We start from the raw sequence: 22,770 nt of genomic DNA, 5'->3' as shown, positions 1-22,770 counted from the left end.
GTATCTGGGTGGGTACTGTGTATATTGGGATTATTTTTGACAACCTTAAACAGCTTTAGAAACAACTCCAGCTGTCTACAACTATTTATTTTGATATTTGACAGTTTGAGAGCTCAAATCTTAAAACTAGAACGCTATACAATTAAAGTACGCAAAGATACTAGCCTGTTTGGTCGTACACATGTTATATATTACACTATTTTCTGATCTATGTTATAATATAATGTTTCCTCATCAAAATCATACCTGGGGTTGTGTTTTGTTTCATTCACCCATGTTTAACTCACATACCCTGCATATTTAACATATTTAGTTCTTTTCTCAAATATAAAACACTCTGTTCCACCTTGTGATGTCATCATGTGGTAATACAGGAAGTGCTCCACTGTGTTTTTAAACTGAACACATCCTCCATCCTCTCTAGAATCATCTGGAAGATTTCTGCACTGGAGTTGCCTATCTCTGCTGAACAAATTGTAAAAAGTAGCTGTTAACTTGAAAAATACCTCTTCGTGACATCACAAGGTGGAACAGAGCATTTTGAGCTTTGTAGATGTAGACAGACTGATAATGCAGGATTACTCAAGCATGTGCGAATGAAACAAAACACAACTCCAGGTATGTTTTTAATGAGGTTACAACATTACAACATGGCTTAAACCTCACAAGAGTCAGTTTTGCATAATACAGAACCTTTAACCCAGCGCAGCACCAGCTCTAGATCCTTATGTTTAACTCTACAAAACAGCACAGCACGTGGTATTCTGACAAAAGCATGAACTCTAAAATCCTTAAAATGATCAAATCCAGATTTTAGCCCACGCAGAGTGCAGAAAACCACTGAAAAGAGTGACAAAACGAAGAGGAACCCCTCTGACATTAGCTGTAGTGTAAAGCTCCAGCGCGCGATGCTGGTGGTACCACGTCTGAGCGGCGCTGGTAGTGACAAAGGTGATGCGCGCGGGGAGGAGAGCACACAACGCCACGCTTCGTTGCTTTGTGGACACGCTTTCACTGTCAGGTGGCGTGCCCCTGCCAGCGCCAACCTACTATCCAGACATGTGGGCGGACAAAACATGATCATTGTCCCGACTCCCGATGCGATGATGGGGCTCTAGGTGCGCAACAAGGACCCAGCGATTCCAATGCGGAACCAAGCACGGGATACGTCTCCAAGTCTACCCCCTCCCTTCCCCAGCGCAAACAAATCCACTATTAGTATTATCAGACCTGTGTATACGCAGGTGGTCTCTCGCACAGACACGCAGCAGATGTGATCCATAAGGTCTGGCACTCACCGTCACGCCGCTCGTCTTTCCTTTCCCCGCTGCTCCCCTCACCTCTCCTCGCTTGTTTTCAAACCTCCATCCACCATCAGATCCCCGCGCATTCACTGTTAGAAACTGTGCAGCCTCTCCAACCTGCTCGTGTCATTGATGAGCGTGGTGGTGTGTCTGAAACTGTCCATTTTTCCATTTCCACAACAGTCCGCACGCACACGACCCGCCTCCGGCCAGCGCGGATTGGCTCACGGGGTCCTCGACGTCTTCTCCTCGCCGTAAAGGAAAACACACATCTGGGGGAGAAACAAGGGAGAGAGAGGGGAGAGAGGGGACGAGGGCAGCGCTTCTTTTACTGGTCTGGTTACGCACAGGAGCAGCGTGCGTGAGGAAAACTGCGGACGCGTGGAAATGCCGGGTTGGAGAGTCAAATCTATTATGTTATGATAGTGGAAAATCCTTTTTTCTTATGTAGAGTAAACTGTTCAGCTACAACAGCCAGAGCCAAGTTTAATTACATAACACCAGAGCATAAACAACCTATTGTAATGTACATGCAAAACTGGCTGTGCGCTTGCGTCATAGGCAAAATAATTAGGCTGTAAAACTACACGCTGGGAATAACAAAATGCTTCATAAATAGGTCGGTTTTTAAGTCTTCACCAGCCTTTGTTTTGTGGCCCATGCTGGCTTCTGTGGAAATGGAAGGATGGACACATTTTGGCATAACAGCATGTGCATTGGTTATACAGGTTTTACGCACCAGCTCTTTGTGATAATTAGGCCTATTTTCAGTCATTTTCAGCACTGCATTTGTGTTGTTCTGAATGAAATCGAAACGTATTATCTTATCTTTGGAAAGTCTACACTTACACATTCATATAAAGATAAATATGACACATTTTTAACACCTTTCCTCTGATTTCTGCGTGTGAAACTCCACAGTGAGACTTGGCCTTTGTCTGACACTTGCAGTTGACAGCTTTGTGTTGCTAAGGTAACGCTGTCATTTCCATTACTGTGGCTCCCTCTAGCGGTCAGAAGGTGTCATTAATATGTATTTATGTGCAGGTTGATTCTTTGTCTTCTTACAGTGGCATTAGATGTAAACTGGAGCTCATGGAACAGAGAGTTTGGATAGATTAGACACATGTTTGCACATAAAACATTTAAGTTCATTATTACAGCTATTTTCCATATTATATTTGGCCCACTGCTGCATTATTTCTACGCACATTTTCTTTAGCTGGGAATATAAAAATCTGTATCAGCCAGAATAACAAAGATTTTTGAAAGACTTTTTTTTAAGTAACCTGCTGTATTGTATTATTTTTGAAGCCGCAGAGATATTAGAGTAAAGTCATTTCTAAATGAAATACTTAAGTACTTTAACTTAAGTACTCATTTGACAGTGCTACTTTTACTTGTATTGGAGTAATTTGATCAGGTGTATCTTTACTTTAACTCGTGTAATGAAATGCAGTACTTTGACCAACTCTAGGTTTAGTTTAGAGAACGCATACATAAATATACGACTTTTAAACCTTTCCAAACACATAAGGTGCACTGTTGTCTGCCACTTGCTCGTCTCCATGGAGATGTTCCTTCTTTGCCTGGAATGTTCCACACACAGTTTGGTATTAAACTGATCTATCTTGCATTTACTCAATTACAAGTGTTTTATTGATTTAAGAATAATAAACTCCAGCTTACATCCACATGAGCAGGCTTGCCTCTCCATAGATCATGGTCTTTATATTGGTCTGGCGATATTAGCTTGTCTTTATGGAAATAGACTACTTTAATGCTATGCCGTGGAACATTCAAAAAGGCAAAATGGTCTACAGCCAACTATAATAATGTACCCACAAAGAAATAAAGCCTCTGTCTAAAAATAGTGTTTATGAAAAATGTACGACAAAAGTTCACTTTAACTGTCACAGCTCTTTTGGTTTTGTCAGGACTTTAATGCCATGAACGTAGTAAATATTGTAAGAAGAAACAAATCAATAATGTATGAATTTGACTTGAATCTGTGTGTAACGTAAGATGAACCATGACTGATCTGCAGCCTATAATTTATCAAAGACAGTGGTTCTCAAATATTTCACACAAAGTAAAACCTATGACAATATCTGGCATTCTGAGTACCACTAAATATAATAGGTCTAAACCAGGTCTAAACCAGGTCTAAACCAGATCTAAACCAGGTCTAAACCAGGTCTAAACCAGATCTAAACCAGGTCTAAACCAGATCTGAACCAGGTTTCAGCCAGGTCTGGACCTGGTCTATACCAGGGGTAAACAAGGTCTAAACCAGGTCTTAAACCAGGTCTAAACCAGATCTAAACCAGATCTAAACCAGGTCTAAACCAGGTCTAAACCAGGTCTAAACCAGGTCTGAACCAGGTCTAAACCAGGTCTGAACCAGGTCTAAAGTAGGACTGCACTTTTGCTACAGATATAAGCAAAAACAAACCCAAAGTTGGAGGAAAATATGGATAAAACTGATTAAATTAAGTAAACCCAGACGCCATTCGCTCTTACAGCCAGGAGGAGGCGGTAGTGAGTCATGTTCAGGTTCAAGTGACAGAAGAAGAGCGAGTTATAAAAGCAGAGACAGTCAAACATTCCTGTATGTGTGTAACATCTGATGACCCCGGGCCCAGGACAGGTCTTCTGGGGTTATTTACACACTGTTCCTGCTGTTTTATACATCTGCTTTTATCTGAGTGTTTTTTCTCTCGTTACGGTGAGTATTTAAGGATTTATTTGTCCTTTGTGTCTGCAGGTGTGTCTTTAAGCTGCACTCAGTGAAATGTTAACACAGTGCAAACCTCTTCACTTTGTCCTGTTCTGTGGCGGAGCATGTTTTTCCTGTTATAAATCAATATGTGTTTAGTTTGTGACCTATAGACTACTTCTCTAGAGTTATTATGTACACCCATTAAACTGTACTGTACAAGCAAACATAAAAGTGACTGTATATCAGTGGTACAAGTACATGTAGTAAAGTACTGTACTTGAGTAGATTTTTTAGCTATCTGTACTTTACTTGAGTACATTTTACAGTGGATACTTTTTACTTTTACTTCACTACAGCTGACAGCAGTATCTGTACTTTCTACTCCACTACTTTTTTTGAACTGGACTGAAAAGTAAAAAGTACTTTTGTATGATTTTAGGGGTTATTTCTGACTAAAGGTTTGAGTTGAAGCTTTGACTTTGAGCAACCAAAAATAAATAGACACAATTCATAAGAAAAATCAAGAAATGTATTCATATTGGTTCTGCTGAGAAAATATGTCTCATTTTTAATCAATATTGTTGCATTTAAACTTTAACAAATGAACAACACTTATGCGAAATAACTTTGCTTTTTACTCTTTAAGTACATTTTTAAATGGGTACTTAGATACTTGTATTTAAGTAGATTTTTTATGTGATACTTTTACTTTTACTTAAGTAACTTTTTTTACTTCTGTATCTGTACTTTTACTTAAGTACCAAAATGTGAATACTTCATCCACCACTGCTGTATATGTATTAAGTTGTTCACTTTGCTGTTACTTCTGAATAATACAGTGAAAAAGTATTCCTTAAGGCAAGGCAAGGCAAGGCAAGTTTATTTGTATAGCACAATTCGTACACAAGGTAATTCAAAGTGCTTTACAGAATAAGAAAGACATTAAAATCACACAAATCAAACATAAATAATCACAAATAATCATCATAAAATCAACATTAAAAGAGAAGAGTGCAGAATAAAAACCTGTCAGTCATATGCACAGCTAAACAGAACTGTTTTGAGTCTGGATTTAAACATTGTCAAAGTAGAGGCCTGTCTCACATCTTCAGGAAGACTGTTCCAAGTTTTAGCTGCATAAAATTTAAACGCTGATTCCCCATGTTTAGTCCTGACTCTGGGCACCAGCAGGAGGCCGATCCCTGAAGTCCTCAAATTGCGAGATGGTTCATATGGCACTAACATGTCGGAGATATACTTTGGACTTAGGCCATGGAGAGACTTATACACAAGCAGAGCTGCTTTAAAGTCTATTCTTTGAGCTACAGGAAGCCAGTGCAGAGACCTGAGCACAGGACTTATGTGCTCATACTTCCTGGTTCTAGTCAGGACCCGAGCAGCAGCATTCTGGATGTACTGCAGCTGTGTTAAGGCTCGTTTGGAGAGGCCAGTGAGCAGGCCGTTACAGTAGTCTAACCTACTGGAGACAAATGCATGGATAAGTCTCTCTAAGTCTGGCTTTGACAGTATACCTTTGATTTTTGCAATGTTTTTTAGGTGGTAAAAAGCTGCAGATGTTATTGATTTGATGTGGCTGTTAAAGTTCAAGTCTGAGTCCATTATTACCCCTAGATTTCTAGCCTGATTTGAAGGTTTTAGAGAGAGAGACTGGAGGTGACTGCTGACACTTTCTCTATGTTTCTGTGGGCCAAAGATGATAACTTCAGTCTTGTCTGAGTTTAGCTGGAGAAAGTTGTTTTGCCTCCACACACTGATCTGTTGGATGCAGTGGCAGAGTGAATCCACTGGTCCATATTCACCTGCTGCTAGTGAGACATAGATCTGAGTGTCATCTGCATAGTTGTGGTAAGACACATTATTGCTGCGTATTAACTGGCCTAATGGCAGCATGTAGAGATTGAACAGCAGGGGTCCCAGGATTGAACCCTGGGGCACCCCACAGGTCAGGGACATTTTATCTGATATACATTTTCCAATTTCAACAAAGTACTCCCTGTTTTCTAAATAGGACTTGAACCAGTTTAGTGCCGTACCAGAGATGCCCACCCAGTCCTCCAGTCTCTGTAAGAGGATCCCATGATCAACAGTGTCAAAAGCAGCACTCAGATCTAACAGGATCAAGACTGAGACTTTGCCTGCATCAGTGTTCAGGCGGATGTCATTTGTCACCTTGATAAGAGCAGTCTCAGTGCTGTGGTGGGGTCTAAAACCTGATTGGAAAACATCAAAGGAGTTGTTCATTTCAAGGAAGTTAATAAGCTGTTGGTAAACAACTTTTTCAAGGACTTTGCCTAAAAATGGCAGATTTGAGATTGGTCGATAATTGTTCAATATTGTGGCATCAAGACTGCTCTTCTTTAGGAGAGGCTTGATAACCGCAGTTTTCAAAGCACTTGGGAATGTTCCAGATTGAAGTGACATATTAACTATGTGAGTGAGTGGTGACAGCAAACTGTTGAGCACAGACTTTAAAAATTTAGTGGGTAGCACATCGAGGCAGCATGTAGATGAACTCAGACTGGTGACAATCTCTTGGACAGTTTTATCAGTTACAGGTGTAAAGTGAGTCAGCTCTAAGTGTCTAGGTGGGTGCTGGGTTGTTATTTGTGTTGTGGAATTTATGGCATTTTTAATTCCCTGAACCTTGTCATTAAAGAATACTGCAAACTCATTGCACTTAGATGTGGAAATTAGTTCTAACGGCAGTGGAGCTGGGGGGTTTGTTAATCTGTTTACCGTTGCAAACAGGATACGAGAGTTGTTACTACAACTTCCAATAATGTCAGAAAAATACCTTTGCCTTGTTCTACATAAACTGTGGTTGTACATGTGCATCTTTTCTCTGTAAATTTCATAATGAACCTGGAGCTTTGACTTGCGCCATTCCCGCTCGGCCCTCCGGCACTCCCTTTTCTGTGCCCTGACCGAGTCATCATTCCTCCATGGCGCTTTCTGCTTATCTTTAACCATTTTAACCTTCATCGGGGCAATGGTGTCCAGAACATTCAAAACACTCGAAGTTACAGAGTTCAACAAATCATCAACATCAGAACATGAGGCATTTTCAAAGTGTATCATTTCCATGAACAGTGCACCTGTTTTATCATTTATGTGTCTCCTTCGAACAACTGCAGGACCAGCCGCTGGTTTGGGAATAACAGACAGGTCAAAGAAGACACAGAAATGATCAGACAGAGCAACATCCACCACATTGACATTTGAAATATTTACTCCTTTTGTAATGAGCAGGTCCAAGGTGTGTCCTCTGTTGTGGGTGGGCTCGCTGACATGCTGAGTCAGGCCAAAGGTTTCAAGGACAGAACTGAGCTCTTTAGCGTTCCTGTCAAACACATTATCCACATGTACATTAAAATCACCTGTAATGACTAAACCATCAAAGTCTGTGCATATGACTGAAAGCATCTCAGTAAAATCATCAATAAAACTCAGACAGTGCTGGGGAGGTTTGTATATGACTAAGTAGAGTATGGAGGGGGATTGTTTTAGCTCCATTTTGAATGAAACATACTCAAAAGATGAAAACACTCCAAATGACAATCTGTGAGTAACTAAACTATCTCTAAAAAATGCGCACACACCTCCACCTTTTTTGTTTACTCGTGTTTCAGATTCAAATTTGAAGTTGGGTGGAGTTGATTCCACTAGAATTGCATTACCTGTGTTTTTGTCGAGCCATGTTTCAGTTAAAAACATAAAGTCAAGACTAAAAGAAGAAATAAAATCATTAATTAAAAAGGACTTGTTACATAAAGATCTGACATTGAGCACATTAAGTGAAGGTAAAATTGTACTACTATAAATCCAACAGGAGAGTAACAGTAGCAGCATGTTGGCACCTCAGGAAAACCGTGTCATGGCTCTAGAAGAATGGGAGGAAAGATGGGAGACGAATAAGATCGGCTTCCACCAGCTCACTGTTCACAAGTAAGAATCCACACTATTTTACACAGACTTAAATGTACCTGAGAGTCTAATGTTACTGTTGTGTTTTGTGTTTCGCAGGATGCTGGAGACTCACATTGACAAAGTATTAGCAGGACGGACTGGAGTTAAGTTCTTCTTCCCTCTCTGTGGGAAAGCTGTAGATATGAAATGGTGAGTACACAACCAATCCCTGTACCAGGAAATGTAAGAGCGATTAAGACACACGTGATTAATCAAACTGAACGCACAATTTGAGATGATATCGGCAAACTGACTCTTGTAGCTTTAAGCCATATTATAATGCTGTTACCTCCTCAAAAACAGACCTGGAGTTGTGTTTTGTTTCATTCACACATGTTTGAGTAACACTTTATTATTAGTCTGTCTACATCTCCAAAGCTCAAAATGCTCTGTTCCACTTTGTGATGTCATGTGGTGATGCAGGAAGTGCTCCACTGTGTTTTTAAACTTCATACACTTTTTACTTGAACCATTTGAATAATTTCAGCCCTGGAATTCCTAATCTCTACTGAACTAAAGGTAAAAGGAGCTGTTAACTTAAACTACCACTTCATGACATCACAGGGTGGAACAGAGCATTTTGAGCTTTGGAGATGTACAGACTAATAACAAAAGGTCACTCAAACATGAGTGAATGAAACAAAACACAACTCTGGGTGTGTTTTTGATGAAGTAACAACATTATTACATGACTTAAAGCTCACAAGAGGTAATTTTGCGTAATGTATAACATTTAAAATGAAAACCTGGAACTCTAACAATTGCTAATTTTTCATGATTGGCCCTGCTGTTTTACATGTAACTTTCAGGCTTGCAGACATGGGTCACTATGTGGTTGGAGTGGAGCTCACAGAAAAAGCCATTCGTGAGTTTTTTGAAGAGAGTAAAATGAGCTACAGTGAGGAGTCTGTGGCAACCGTCCCCGGAGCTAAAGTGTTTAGGGTGAGTAAATGAGGCTTATAAAATACATTGTTTAATAGTTTGTTGTATTTATATGATAATGTAACTTGTTTAGATGGGAACAGGCACCAGTATTTATCTATCAGTTGTGTGATATTTGTGCGTTTCAGGTGACCTCATAACATTCTATAGGTCAATAATATTTTAGACAGAAGGAGCAGTAAAACTTGTTGTTGTTAAAGTACAGGAAGAAGGCACTGGATTTGTTTGTTATTGATGTTCATGTCTTGATTTACAGACGTAAAAACACCAGGATCAAATAGAGCAGGTTAATATGAACATTTTAAGACCAAAATGACGAGTCTGACAGCAGCAGTTATGGAGAGAGGGACAACAGTTTTTCAATAGAAAGTTAATTGGAGCCAGACTCAATAGAGCTGGAAGCGCGCCTATGCTCACTTCCATTTGGAACGTAGCAGCTAGCAGGTTAGCTATGTCCACTTATATATATAGTCTATGGGTTCAACATCTGTGAATTTAAGTTTAAGATAATTTATGGGAAAGTGCAGTGTAACCAAGAGGGAAAACAGTTTAAAATCTGAACTCCACCAAATTGTCAAAGTTTTGTCCAGCAGCACAAAATCTCCACATGAACAATGAAATCTACCATTAGCATCACAGCACTGTTTTTTTTTTCCCAATAAACACCTTGTGCCTTTGACTGTTTTAATGTCAACTGGATCCAAGCCACAACCAAAAGCTCACAGTTATGGTTTATTGCCAGTGGACACAGGCCAAATGAGAAAGACTAAAGCAGCAATTCTCAAAGTCGAATAGAATGATTCCCTTAACCACTGGACGTCCTCACACGTTACCTCACACCATTTAAAATAATATGTTATGCATTATATTTAGATTTACATACAGTATAAAATAAGGAGCTTGGCTGAAACAACACATTTTGTTACCGTCTTATCAATGAATGTATAATATTATTACGTCTCCAGTAGGATTTTATCAAGGAACGACCTACTAATATTTTGATAGTAGTAAAATGCATAGCTACACAAAGAGTAAACTGCAAACCGCCAATGACTTTTTTTTTTTTTTTTTTTTTTTTAATGACACTTTTTGCAAACATCTACGATAAAAAAAAAAATGTTTTCAGAAATGTTTTATTTTATCAATGGAAGGGTTAATACTAGTTTTAAGTAGTGCATAAAATAAAATGTGGAAAGTTGAATTCAAACTGTCTTTTCTTTTCTGTGCTTGTGTGTGGAGGTCTGGGGCTCCTCTGGGACCTCATTAGACCTGCAGTTGTCCTGGAGCATCAACCCCTTTCATTTGTACTTACATTTTTCTCAAAAGTCTGATGTATTGCACCTCAGGGGTGTCCGGGCTCCTCCATTATGAAATTCTACAATCTGGAGGATTTTAGATGAATAAATACATGTAGAAGCCTGAGAATTATCTCCCAAGAGGCTTTTATCTATTTTATTATTAGTACAAATACAGGATGCTCTTATTAAACTTAACATGCGTTTTCCACAAGCTTCTCATCATTTATGTCCAACTTCTGTGTCAGTGGTAGTGGACCCCCAGCCCTATGCTCCCTCCCTGTGCTCTGCCTCTGTGCACTGAGCGCCCCCTGTCTGTGAGTCGCAGCCTCATAGAGCTGTGGACAGACCCTTGACAAAACTAAAGCCTCAAACATCTGTCTTTATGTGTCAAAGTCATTCAAACACATGACTAAACAAACACATGATTCACTTGAAGGTCAAGTGAATCATCCGTTATTGACTTTAGATTGTTTACACTACCTCTCGCTAATCCAAACTACATTGGACTTTCCCTGGAGCTGTCTCTACTGTCGTCTGGACAACAGGAGCCGCCCCACGATTGATCGGATAATAGAGTTATCTGCAGCAATCATGTATAAAACAGCTAAATATATATCTTTTTTTATGTGGTGACTTTTTATTGTATTAAAATGCACTTTACTGCATGAAGAATGTTCATATATGTTGGCTCCAAAGCTTCAGGAGATGATTATGGTGGTGAATTGCCACAATAAAGCAGAGGATCGTTTGACTCGATCCATTTACCCCCACTGTATTTGGCCCGACACGCATCACAGCCCTGTAACCTACACTCTGTACCTATGTGCAGCAGAGCTTATACTGTGATCTGCACACAGGGGCAGGCCACTCCTCATGTCATTATGTGCTTTCTTTCCATACTGGGGCACAGCTGATTTATACTGGGGCATGTGCTCCAGTAAAATGTGTCTAGTGACGTCCTTGAGGCTCCCTGCAGTGACTTTGAGAACCACAGGAGGGCTCCAGACCTCAAAATAGGAACGACTGACCTAAAGTTTATCACTGCTTCTTTCACAGAACTCTGAGAAAACCATTTCACTTTATCAGTGCGATATCTACAAGTTCTCCAGGTATGATTTAGATTTTTTTTTTCAACCAAACATGGAATAAAACTGTATAAAAGACGCTGCAATAGGAAACGATCTTTGTAGTGTCTTTCAGTGTCCTAACTAAGACTATACTCCCCTGTTATAGCAAAAGACGAAATTCATATCTGTCAATATTGGAGAAACTAAACAGCTGCTCCATAAGAGGATGTACCAGCACCAGTGTGAGAGCTCCTCAGGACCCCAGTCTGCTGTTCATCTCCATCTTAAAGACACTAACTACTCCTTTGAAGATAGTGAAGTTCAGATCTTAGCCAGAGAAAAGAAATGGTTTGAGAGGGGAGTTAAAGAAATTATTTCTGTTAGGAAAGAGAATCCTTCCTTAAACACAAATGGAGACCTGAGACATAACCTCTCCCCATCTATAACTCCATCCTCAGACGCAAAACAATGAGAACAATAGCAGGGTCATTAAGGGTTGAATAGGGTCGTTTCATCTGAAACTGGAGACAATAACTGTTTATAATTTCAGTGTGGTTAGCTCCTCCCTTCAGACAGATATAAGGCAGTGTCCCCCAGTAATCTGACCAGAACTGAAGAAACGGTTTGGATGAGCAGTGAAATGTTTTCACTCTTACAACGATTTGTCCAGTTGACAGATTTAAACTTCGTCTTTTGCCATGGATCAGACCAGGACAACTGAGAGTTTACACAGACACTCCGCTGTAATAGAACTCTATAAGACTTCAAGATCTTAAAGGTACAGTATGTAACTTTCTGGAAGTGACACATCAACTGCATGATTCCATGGAAATAGAAAGTTAAAACCATACTTTGGAACATTCTCCATGAACATAGATTAATTTTATGTGGAGTCAGGTTTGTGGAGGTGCAAGCCCTCTCGCAGTAAGGACGCATGTTTTTAGTGCAGTAAACACAACCAAAATGATAAAAATGTCAACATGCTTTTATTTGTCAATTTTTTGGCAAAAAAGTTGCATACTGTGGCTTTAAGAGCTGTCATTCCACCTCTCTGATTTCAGCAAATGAAACTATTATTAATATTTTACTTTCAGTATTAGTTACATATGAAACTTGAGGAGTTTTATGACGTTGTTATTTCAGTTCTGACATGTCTCTTGTGAATCTCCAGTTCCCTTGAGGGTCAGTTTGGAGCCATCTGGGACAGAGGTGCTCTCGTCGCCATCAACCCAAAAGACAGAGTCAAGTAATATTCCCTGTTCTGTTATATGAAAGTGTTTATTCTAATCTGCTGTATCAGTTCAGCTTTGTCTCTCCACTTCTCCAGATATGCTGCTCTGATGGTTTCACTCATGGCTCCTGACTGCAGGTACCTTTTGGACACTCTGCTCTATAACCCTGAATTATATAAAGGTAAACATTTATTTTCTCCTCAAATATAATGAGATAATTTATTGGTGAAATGATCAGTATTTTTAATGAGTCTGTGCTCCATAGGTCCTCCATTTTTAGTCCCAGATGAACAAGTCTTGAGCCTGTATGGTAAGCATCGAAATGTGATGATTTTGAAAACACTTTGATTTTGTAATTAACCCTTTAAATGTATTACAGGGTCCAGTTGTGACATTGAGCAGGTGCAAGAAGCCGATTCCTTCACTGAAAGACATAAAAACTGGGGCCTGGACTACTTAACAGAGAAAGTGCACCTTTTACTTTTAAAAAACAAATGACTTTCTTAGCTTTTATTTTTTTACTTTTTTATTGTTTACTAATTATTCCTGACAAGTTAACGTGAAATAAAATAGTTATAGGCCCTGTAGCTGATTTTTTCCCCCCATGTATTCAAATACAATTTTGCTCAATGGGAATTCACAGAAATAATTGAGACTTAACAGGGAAATAACTGGGAAGTAACTTGGAATTAAGTAGGAATGAATCTGAAGGTCATCTTCAGTTGGAGTGGTCGGTGTGAGTTTAAGTCTGAATTGAGTTCTGCACATTTCTTCACAGTTCTACACATTGTCACGATCTTGACATCATCCCTGTCCACAAATGTATAAAGTGCTTACCTTCTGCACATTTGTATTTCTTCATTCATCAGTTTAACGGGATGAATACAAAGTTAGCTTAGCATTTGTCTATTTCCATCCTCTATGCAAAAAAAACTTGACTTTTACCCATTTTACTGTAATACTGTGTGTACCGGGCCTGCTTTTCAACTTGGAACACATTGGTAATGTGTTATATCATGGGATTTTTCCTCTGTGTACATAATTATCTCAAACTATGCACAGGTGAGTAGAGAACCCTAAAATTTTACTCAAGTAGGAATAACGTTACTTTAAAATAATGTTACTCAAGTAGAAGTACAAAGTAGTAGTCCAAGAAATTACTCAAGTCTCAAGTAAGAGTAAAAATGTATTTGGAGAATGTAAGATATGATTTATAATATACTGAATGTAACTGGAGAGATCACTAGATTACTCAAACATGCATGGATGACATCTAAAACCACTTCAGGCAGTTTGTGATGAGGGAACAACTTATAACATGGTAGAAGGCTCGGAAAAGTTGATGTTGCATAATACCCCCTCTATAATTATTGAACAACACCTGCTATTTTCAAAAGAAGGACACAAAATTGAGGAAAAAAGACCTAGGCCATTATCGCGGGAGCTAGTGGTGCTGGGGGGCCTCCTGCTGAAGGTCCGGGTCATGTCGCGCTCATCTGCGGCGCGCACCTGTGAGCGCAGAGCAGTGACAGAGAGACAGCAAAGTGTCACACTTTTTATTTAGTGGGAAAAGAACAGAGAAAGGGACAACTCTGGACAGAATTAAGAGGAAGAAACAATAACGTGGATCCCTAAAAGTTTGGACTTTGCTGGAGTTACATCCTGAGCTTGTTGGACAGGTCGTGTTTGTTTAAAAAGCATCAGGACTTACTGTCCTTGTTTACACGGTGATAAAAGCCCAGCGCAGGACAAAAGCACTTGTCTCCTGTCTCACAGTAGCGGATTTGGCTTCATCTGAGGACGACAACACCGCGGTGAGTAAAACTGATGAAGTTACAGTGCGTCGCTTTACGCGCTGGACACAGACGCGCGTAAAGACGCCAGGCGCTTGTGATGTTGTAGAGCAGATTGTGTTGGTGGACATCCAGGACATGGATGTATTAGGCTCAGGAGGTCACAGGTGTGGTCAGCAGTAACATTATTTCCACGTGTAGAGGGCGAGTTTCATTATTTATCTCACTCTGACGCTCCTGAAAGGTGAGACTGAGCGCGCACGAGGGTCAAATTAGATTTTGCGCCTTCACTTCGTATTTGTCGTGTATTTTTGTGTAGGTGACAAAGGCTAAAATGCTGTTAAGTATGCGGGCTAATAACGCATGCAAAATCTGCATTCCTTGGAAAAAGAAATGACCTTCCCTCGACTATGCTCATATCTGAAGGAGCTGCCAGAACCTCAACTGTTCAGATGATTTCATTTTGTCAACATAAAGCTTTTGTCAGTTGTAGACTTACTCACGGTGGAAACAGGAACCACAACTTTTACTTCAATAAAAATATGACTCAAGTAGGAGTAAAAATATGCAGTTGAGAGAATCTTGCACATATTCAACGTTAATGCACCAACTTGGCTTGGAATAAGTTTAATGCCACACTGAGAGACCAGGTCACAGGGCAGCAGTGTAAAAAGGGACTGTCAAACTTCCCTCACCCCAGACACTTCCTGCAGCTCCTACTCCCTCCTGCCCGATGCGGTTGTTTATATACACAGTGTTGCCTTCAATTAAACAGGAGAGAGTGTCAGCAGCATGTCGGACCCTCAGGAGAACCAGTTCAGGACCATTGAAGAGTGGAAGAGCACGTGGGAGCAAGGAATAACAAGATTCCACCAGCCCACAGTCAACAGGTAAGAAACAAACACCTCTGAACTTTACTCAGCTCATTCAGGACACAACTCTGATTCGGTCAGCCGTAAGGTGGAAAAGTAAATCCAACCTGTTGCATTGGGAGTTTGGAGCTGGACCCTAATGTTCCATCTCTGCTTTATAGTTTATTTTTTTGTATCTTATGAAAATATCTGTGGTAGAAGCTCCAGTATATGCTTGTTTTGGTGGAGTTATTGTTATTGCTTTCTGTGGAATGTCTTGCAGTAACTTCTCTTTATCGTTACAAGCATCAGGCCAAGTTACAGGTCAAATCTATGGAGAAGCGACCCCACTCACAGTAAGAATGCATGTCTTTTGCAACAATGATAAGTTTACTGCCAAAGCAATAACATCTTCATGGAGATAAGCAGTTGGTGCCCTTTACCAGAAAAGTTACATAGAGCACCTTCAATTATGTGCCCTCATTCTTTTATTTAGTACTTCATTCTTGGACGGTGCAGTGGAGTTATTATGTATTATATGAGCAGATATATGAGTTGACAAAATGAAAGTGTTTTCTCATTGAACAGGCTGCTTCAGATCAACATTGACAAAGTGTTAGCAGGACGGACTGGAGTAAAGTTCTTTTTCCCTCTCTGTGGAAAAGCTGTAGATATGAAATGGTGAGTACTCCTCATGTACAAGCTGCTAAATACTGTACAATACTACTACTACTACTACTACTACTACCACTACCTCTGCCACTGTCCTTACCTCTACTTCTACCACCACTACCACTACAATCACCACGTCCTCCATCACACCCACTACTACTACCTCTACTCCTACTCCTACTTAAACTATTTAAATGCTGTTTGTTACTATGTGCACACCTCAGGCTTGCAGACATGGGTCACACTGTAGTTGGAGTGGAGATATCCGAAAAAGCCATTTGTGAGTTTTTTGAAGAAAGTAAAATGAGCTACAGTGAGGAGCCTGTTCCAACCATCCCTGGAGCAAAGGTTTTCAGGGTGTGTTAAGTCTCATAAAGTTATTATTTTAGTTTATTGCTAATGGAAAGACAATAGCTACAGAAAATCCAGAAAATCACATTTTTTAAGAATTTATTTGCAAATTATGGTGGAAAATAAGTATTTGGTCAGTAACAAAAGTTCATCTCAATACTTTGTTATATCCCCTTTGTTGGCAATGACAGAGGTCAAATGTTTTCTGTAAGTCTCCACAAGGTTTTCACACACTGTTGATGGTAGTTTGGCCCATTCCTCCTGCAGATATCCTCTAGAGCAGTGATTTGGGGCTGTCGCTGGGCAACACAGACTTTCAACTCCCTCCAAAGATTTTCTATGGGGTTGAGATCTGGAGACTCCAGGACCTTGAAATGCTTCTTATGAAGCCACTCCTTCGTTCCCCAGGTGCTGTGTTTGGGATCATTGTCACGTCGAAAGACCCAGCCACGTTTCATCTTCAATGACCTTACTGATGGAAGGAGGTTTTCACTCAAAATCTCATGATGCATGGCCCCATTCATTCTTTCCTTTACACGGATCAGTCATCCTGGTCCCATTGCAGAAAAACAGCCCCAAAGCATGATGTTTCCACCCCCATGCTTCACAGTAGGTATGGTGTTCTTCGGATGCATCTCAGCATTCTTTCTCCTCCAAACACGACAAGTAGAATTTTTACCATAAGTTTCTATTCTGGTTTCATCTGACCATATGACATTCTCCCAATCCTGCTCTGGATCATCCAAATGTTCTCTAGCAAACTTCACACAGGCCTGGACATGTACTGGCTTAAGCAGGGGGACACGTCTGGCACTGCAGGATTTGAGTGCCTGGTGGTGTAGTGTGTTACTGATGGTAGCCTTTGTTACTTTGGTCCCAGCTCTCTGCAGGTCATTCACTAGGTCCCCCTGTGTGGTTCTGGGATTTTTGCTCACTGTTCTTGTGATCATTTTGACCCCACGGGGTGAGATCTTGCGTGGAGCCCCAGATCAAGGGAGATTATCAGTGCCCTTGTATCTCTTCCATTTTCTAATAATTGCTCCCACAGTTGATTTCTTCACACCAAGCTGCTTACCTACTGCAGATTCAGTCTTCCCAGCCTGGTGCAGGTTTACAATTTTGTTTGTGGTTCCTTTGACAGATCTTTGGTCTTGGCCATGGTGGAGTTTGGAGTGTGACTGTTTGAGGTTGTGGACAGGTGTCTTTTATACTGATAATGAGTTCAAACAGGTGCCATTAATACAGGCAACAAGTGGAGGACATAGAAGCCTCTTAAAGAAGAAATTACTGGTCTGTCAGAGCCAGAATCTTGCTTATTTGTAGGTGACCAAATGCTTATTTTACAGAGGAATTTACCAATTAATCCATTAAAAATCCTACAATGTGCTTTCCTGGATTCGTTCCCCCATATCCTGTCTCCCTTTCCCTCATGATGAAAATTACAGGCCTCTCTCATCTTTTTAAGTGGGAGAACTTGCACAATTGGTGGATGACTAAATACTTTTTGCCCCCATTGTATGTCTGTTACTGATAATAACTTTATTTTGCAGAACACTGAGAAGACGGTTTCCCTCTATCAATGTGATATCTACTGCTTCTCCAGGTACTGTTGTTCCAATATAGAATTTTCAAACTTGATTTCTTATGTTATGTATAGGCTTAATACCAACATGTTTTTCAGAAAATAAAATTTTCATCACTAACTGAAATGCCACCATGTGATTTTCAATAATTTTAACAACCTTATATCTAGGTGACAGTAATTTGCTTAGCTGTTATACTATTTCAATCAGGTGATGCTTAAAGGGCCCACATTAGGCTGTTTTCAGATCTCTCTTATAATGTTGTTTCCTCATCACAAACATATCTACAGTAGTATTGTGTTTTATTCACACATTTAACACACAAACCCTGCAATATTTAGCCTGCGTTCTCAAACAGAACATCACCTTTGGACACCTGAACACTCGTATTGATCACAGGCTCCTGAAAATGTGTTCTTTAAATCCATTTTATTTTTTTTTGTTGAGTTTTCAGATAATCTACAAACATATGAAGTTGTGTTTCCTAATGTGCGCATTACGTCACCATGGTAACAGCTGAACATTCCACCATAGGCATACAGGCAGAGCACCCCCAGTGTGATGTCATAGCAAATTATCAACACATTAAATCGTGCGAGCTTTAAATGTGTGTTGTTTGTTTTTGCATTAGCCTATACTCTTAAACCCTCCTTTAATCTACTGCAGTTCCCTTGAGGGTCAGTTTGGAGCCATTTGGGACAGAGGAGCTTTTGTCGCCATCAACCCAAACGACAGAGCCAAGTAATATTTCTCATCAAAGTATTTTTATGTTACAATATTTATTTCATTTTCAACTCTTGTTTGTGTGAATTCTCCAGATATGCTGCTCTGATGGTTTCACTCATGGCTCCTGACTGCAGATTCCTTTTGGACATTCTGCTCTATAATCCTGAAAGATATTCTGGTATATTTCCATTCTTGTAACACAGTTAAAGGTCTTTCCCCAGTACATATATATATTTTTAGGTCCAAATAAGTCCTTATAATTGTAAAGGATTTTATTGTCTGATAATCAGTAAGTGTATATGCTAGTTGTTGTCAATGGTGGAATGAATAAAAACCTTTCAGTTTCAGCCAGGCTTTAACATGTGGGAGATGTACTTGGTGCTAGGCCGTGGAGAGACTTGTTCACACAGAGTTGCTTTAAAGTCTATTCTTTGAGCTACAGGAAGCCAGTGCAGAGACCTGAGGACAGGACACATGTGTGAAGTACTTCCTGGTTCTAGTCAGGACCCGAGCAGCAGTGTTCTGGATGTACTGCAGCTGTCTTAACGCACGTTTGGAGAGGCCATTGAGCGAGACGTTACATTAGTCTAACCTACTAGAAACAAATATATGGATACGTTTCTCTAAGTCTGGTTTTGACAGTATACTTTTGTTTTTTGCCATGTTTTTATGTGGTAAGAAGCTGCAGATGTTACTGATTTGATGTGGCTATTAACGTTCAAGTCTGAGTCCATTATTACCCGTAGATTTCCAGACTGATTTGAAGGTTTAAGAGAGAGAGAGAGACTGGAGGTGACTCTTTCTCTTTGTTTCTGTGGCCAAAGAAGATGACTTCAGTCTTGTCTGAGTTTAGCTGGAGAAAGTTGTTTTGCCTCCACACACTGATCTGTTGGATGCAGTGAGTGAATCCACTGGTCCATATTCACCTGCTGCAGTGAGACATAGATCTGAGTGTCATCTGCAGAGTTGTGGTAGGACACATTATTGCTGTGTATTAACTGGCCTAAAGGTAGCATGTAGAGATTGAACAACAGGGATCCCAGGGTTGACCCCTGGAGCACCCCACAGGTCAGGGACATTTAAAGGGGTTGTTCATTTGGAGAAAGTTAATAAGCTGTTGGTAAACAACTTTTTCAAGGACTTTTCAGATTTTCAGGTTTCAGTTTGAAGTGATGTGTTCACGATACAAACTCACTGCACTAAGATTTGGAAATTAGTCTAACGTGCAGCAGAGTTGGGGGGTTTGTTAATCTGTTTACTGTTGCAAACAGAACACGAGAGTTATTACTGCAACTTCCAATAATGTCAGAAAAATACCCCTCCCTTGTTCTACATAAACTTTTCTCTGTAAATTTCATAATGAACCTGGAGCTTTGACTTGTGCCATTCTCATTCAGCCCTCTGTTACTCCCTTTTCTGTGCCCGGACCGACTCAACATTTCTCCATGGTGCTTTCTACTTATCTTTAACCATTTTAGCCTTCACCGGGGCAATGGTGTCTAGAACATTCAAAACACTCGAAATTACAATCAGCAACATTAAAACATGAGGCATTTTCAAAGTGTATCATTTCCATGAACAGTGCACCTGTTTTATCATTTATGTGTCTCCTTCGAACAACAATGGGACCAGCCGCTGGTTTGGGAATAACAGACAGGTCAAAGAAGACACAGAAATGATCAGACAGAGCAACATCCACCACATTGACTTTTGAAATATTTACTGTGTCCTCTGTAGTGGGTGGGCTCGCTGACATGCTGAGTCAGTCCAAAGGTTTCAAGGACAGAACTGAGCTCTTCAGCATTTCGGTCAAACACATTAACCACATGTACATTAAAATCACCTGTGATGGCTAAACCATTAAAGTCTGTGCATACGACTGAAAGCATCTTAGTAAAATCATTACCGTATTTTCCGCACTATAAGGTGCATCAGAGTATAAGGCGCACCTTCAGTGAATGGCCTATTTTAAAACAGTTTTCATATATAGGGCGCACCGCATTATAAGGGACATAGAATATAAACTACTGTAGTAGCTGGGGTTCTGTTATGCATCTACGAGATGGAGCTGCGCTAAAGGGAATGTCAACAAAACAGATAAGTCAGTCAGTCAAACTTTATTAATAGAATATATATAAAAAAACGTTCTGAAAACTTTGTTCACTCATAAAACAAGTTAATGCATCACAATATAGTAACTCTCGAAATAGTGCAAAGCAATAACAATAACTCAACGTTGTTCAAATGTTAATGTCCATATTCACAATATCTCCCAGCCTTGTTTAGTTGTAAACATGTGAAAGAAACACGTAAAGCTCACTTTTTCAGTTCATTCCTCAATCACGAATCCGTTGAATTCTTCCTCTTCAGTGTCTCAGTTGAACAGTTGGTCGAGCTCATTCAAAGTGCCCGATTCCGTCTCCTCGAAATCGCCATTATCCGTGTTGCTGCTGTTGTCTGGCAGTTCAGTGACAATTCCTGCCTTCGTGAGCTCAGACCACAGTTGAGACTGATATCTCAGCCCAGGCATCTGCAATCCATTGGCAGATTGTGGCGTATGTCGCCCGGCGCTGACTCCCCGTCTCCAAGTTATTACCGCTATTACTTCGGCGACGCCTCCTGACTACGGGTGTCATAATTGACCAATATTGATCCATATATAAGGCGCATCGGATTATAAGGTGCACTGTGGGTTTTTGAGAAAATTAAAGGCTTTTATGTGCGCCTTATAGTGTGGAAAATACGGTAATAAAACTTAGACATTGCTGGGGAGGTTTGCATATAAGTATGCGTATGGAGGCTGGTTTAGCTCCATTTTAAAGGAAACATACTCAAAAGATGAAAACACCCCAAATGACAACCTGGTTTTTTGCTCTGGTATCTGTACTTAAGTAACAAAATCAAGTACTTCTTCCACCACTGGTTGTTGATAGCTTGATTCCAACCTGGTCTCTGAGAGTTGTGAACAGTGCTTATCAACTCATCATGGTGAATAATTAGAATACTTGTGATACATAAGGCAAGAGAGGAATAATATGGACCACTGCAAACCTTTTAAAATGAACCAGTTCTGTTTTTCATGTTTTTAAAACAGTAAAAATCAGGTACAGTGCCATTAAATAAATAGCTTTAACATTATCATAGTATTGTTCACTGAATTTCTTCTGTGTGTGCATTTTAGGTCCTCCATTCTGTGTACGCGATGAACAAGTCCATAGCCTGTTTGGTAAGTGTTTAAATACACACACATATAAATAAAAATTATGTCTATAAATATAATGTGTATTTTCAGAGTCCTATTGTGATATAGAGCCATTGCAAGAAGAGGATGCTTTAACTGAAGATTTTAAAAACTGGGGCATGGACTACCTCATTGAGAAAATACATCTCTTAGTTCGGAAAAGTTAATGAAGAATATCGCTTTTATTGACAGAAAAATATGAATGTAGTATTTCCTAGATATGGCGATTGATGTTTGAACATTTAAAGAGGAGGTATTATGCCATTGTTTTTTAGCTTTCTACCATGTTATAATGTTCCCTCATTAAAAACATGTCTGAAGAGGATTTTGATGTCATCCATGCATGTTTGAGGATCTCTCCCGGACCCTTTTTAAACCCTTCTTATGCTTAACTGTAAGATTCTGAGCAATGCTCCGCCCACAAGCCTACATCACCCATGGGCCTACATGACAATTCTACATAAATGTACAAAAGCATGATACAAAACTGTACACAACAACTTCACAAACCTGATGCGATGTGCAATAGTTTCATTAGTGGAATGCATGCTGATTGTGTTGTAATAGAGCTCTGTAGGGGGAGTGACTTAGTGCATCATGTTCTAATGTTGAAGAGCTTTGAAAACTGTGGTTATCAAGCCTCAGAGCAGTCTTGATGCCACAATATTGAACAATTACCAACCCATCTCAAATCTGCCGTTTTCAGGCAAAGTCCTTAAAAAAGTTGTTTACCCACACTTTATAAACTTTCTCCAAATGTAAAAGTCAAAAGTAAAATCTGTCAACTGGACAAAAAAGTTGTACAAGTTAAAACGTCCGGTTGACAGATTTTACTTCTGGCTTTTACTAAAGATCAGACCTGGACGACAGAAGAATTACACAGACATTTTCTCCAAATGAACAGCTTCTTTGATGTTTTCCAGTCAGGTTTTAGACCCCATCACAGCACTGAGACTGCTCTTATCAAGGTGACAAATGACATCAAAACAATAACATCTGCA

The 22,770-nt window shown here is 39.9% G+C and overlaps 3 protein-coding genes across 3 annotated transcripts in view; 2 read left to right on the top strand and 1 right to left on the bottom strand.

The window, feature by feature from the left end:
- Positions 1-1,542, bottom strand: part of ext1c (exostoses (multiple) 1c) — a 176,044-nt gene extending 174,502 nt beyond the window's left edge. The window contains exon 1 of the mRNA XM_033975063.2: positions 1,299-1,542. The gene's annotated coding sequence lies outside the window, so the exon portion shown is untranslated. The remainder of the gene's footprint in view (positions 1-1,298) is intronic.
- Positions 1,543-3,955: 2,413 nt separating this feature from the next.
- On the top strand, positions 3,956-13,165 carry LOC117378776 (probable thiopurine S-methyltransferase). The gene is made up of 9 exons (XM_033975443.2): positions 3,956-4,032; positions 7,877-7,992; positions 8,071-8,163; positions 8,823-8,955; positions 11,310-11,362; positions 12,492-12,566; positions 12,648-12,733; positions 12,818-12,862; positions 12,932-13,165. The coding sequence occupies exons 2-9, from the start codon at positions 7,895-7,897 to the stop codon at positions 13,048-13,050; spliced, it is 702 nt and encodes a 233-aa protein (XP_033831334.2). The 5' UTR covers positions 3,956-4,032; positions 7,877-7,894; the 3' UTR covers positions 13,051-13,165.
- Positions 13,166-15,137: 1,972 nt separating this feature from the next.
- LOC117378342 (probable thiopurine S-methyltransferase) lies at positions 15,138-21,936 on the top strand. Its single transcript, XM_033974930.1, has 8 exons — positions 15,138-15,235; positions 15,785-15,877; positions 16,093-16,225; positions 17,770-17,822; positions 18,469-18,543; positions 18,621-18,706; positions 21,710-21,754; positions 21,821-21,936. Exons 1-8 carry the CDS (start codon positions 15,138-15,140, stop codon positions 21,934-21,936), a joined length of 699 nt encoding a protein of 232 aa, XP_033830821.1.
- The last annotated feature ends 834 nt before the right edge of the window (positions 21,937-22,770 follow it).

This window comes from Periophthalmus magnuspinnatus, chromosome 11, assembly GCF_009829125.3.
Source record: "Periophthalmus magnuspinnatus isolate fPerMag1 chromosome 11, fPerMag1.2.pri, whole genome shotgun sequence".
Taxonomy (NCBI): domain Eukaryota; kingdom Metazoa; phylum Chordata; class Actinopteri; order Gobiiformes; family Gobiidae; genus Periophthalmus; species Periophthalmus magnuspinnatus.
This window is presented reverse-complemented; position numbering and strand designations above follow the sequence as displayed.

Coding starts and splice junctions, on each gene's coding strand:
- LOC117378776 (XM_033975443.2), top strand. CDS start 7,895: ATGTTGGCACCTCAGGAAAACCGTGTCATGGCTCTAGAAGAATGGGAG. Junction 8,956..11,309: donor CCGGAGCTAAAGTGTTTAGG/GTGAGTAAATGA, acceptor CTTCTTTCACAG/AACTCTGAGAAAACCATTTC. Junction 11,363..12,491: donor GATATCTACAAGTTCTCCAG/GTATGATTTAGA, acceptor GTGAATCTCCAG/TTCCCTTGAGGGTCAGTTTG.
- LOC117378342 (XM_033974930.1), top strand. CDS start 15,138: ATGTCGGACCCTCAGGAGAACCAGTTCAGGACCATTGAAGAGTGGAAG. Junction 15,236..15,784: donor CACCAGCCCACAGTCAACAG/GTAAGAAACAAA, acceptor CTCATTGAACAG/GCTGCTTCAGATCAACATTG. Junction 21,755..21,820: donor ACAAGTCCATAGCCTGTTTG/GTAAGTGTTTAA, acceptor GTGTATTTTCAG/AGTCCTATTGTGATATAGAG.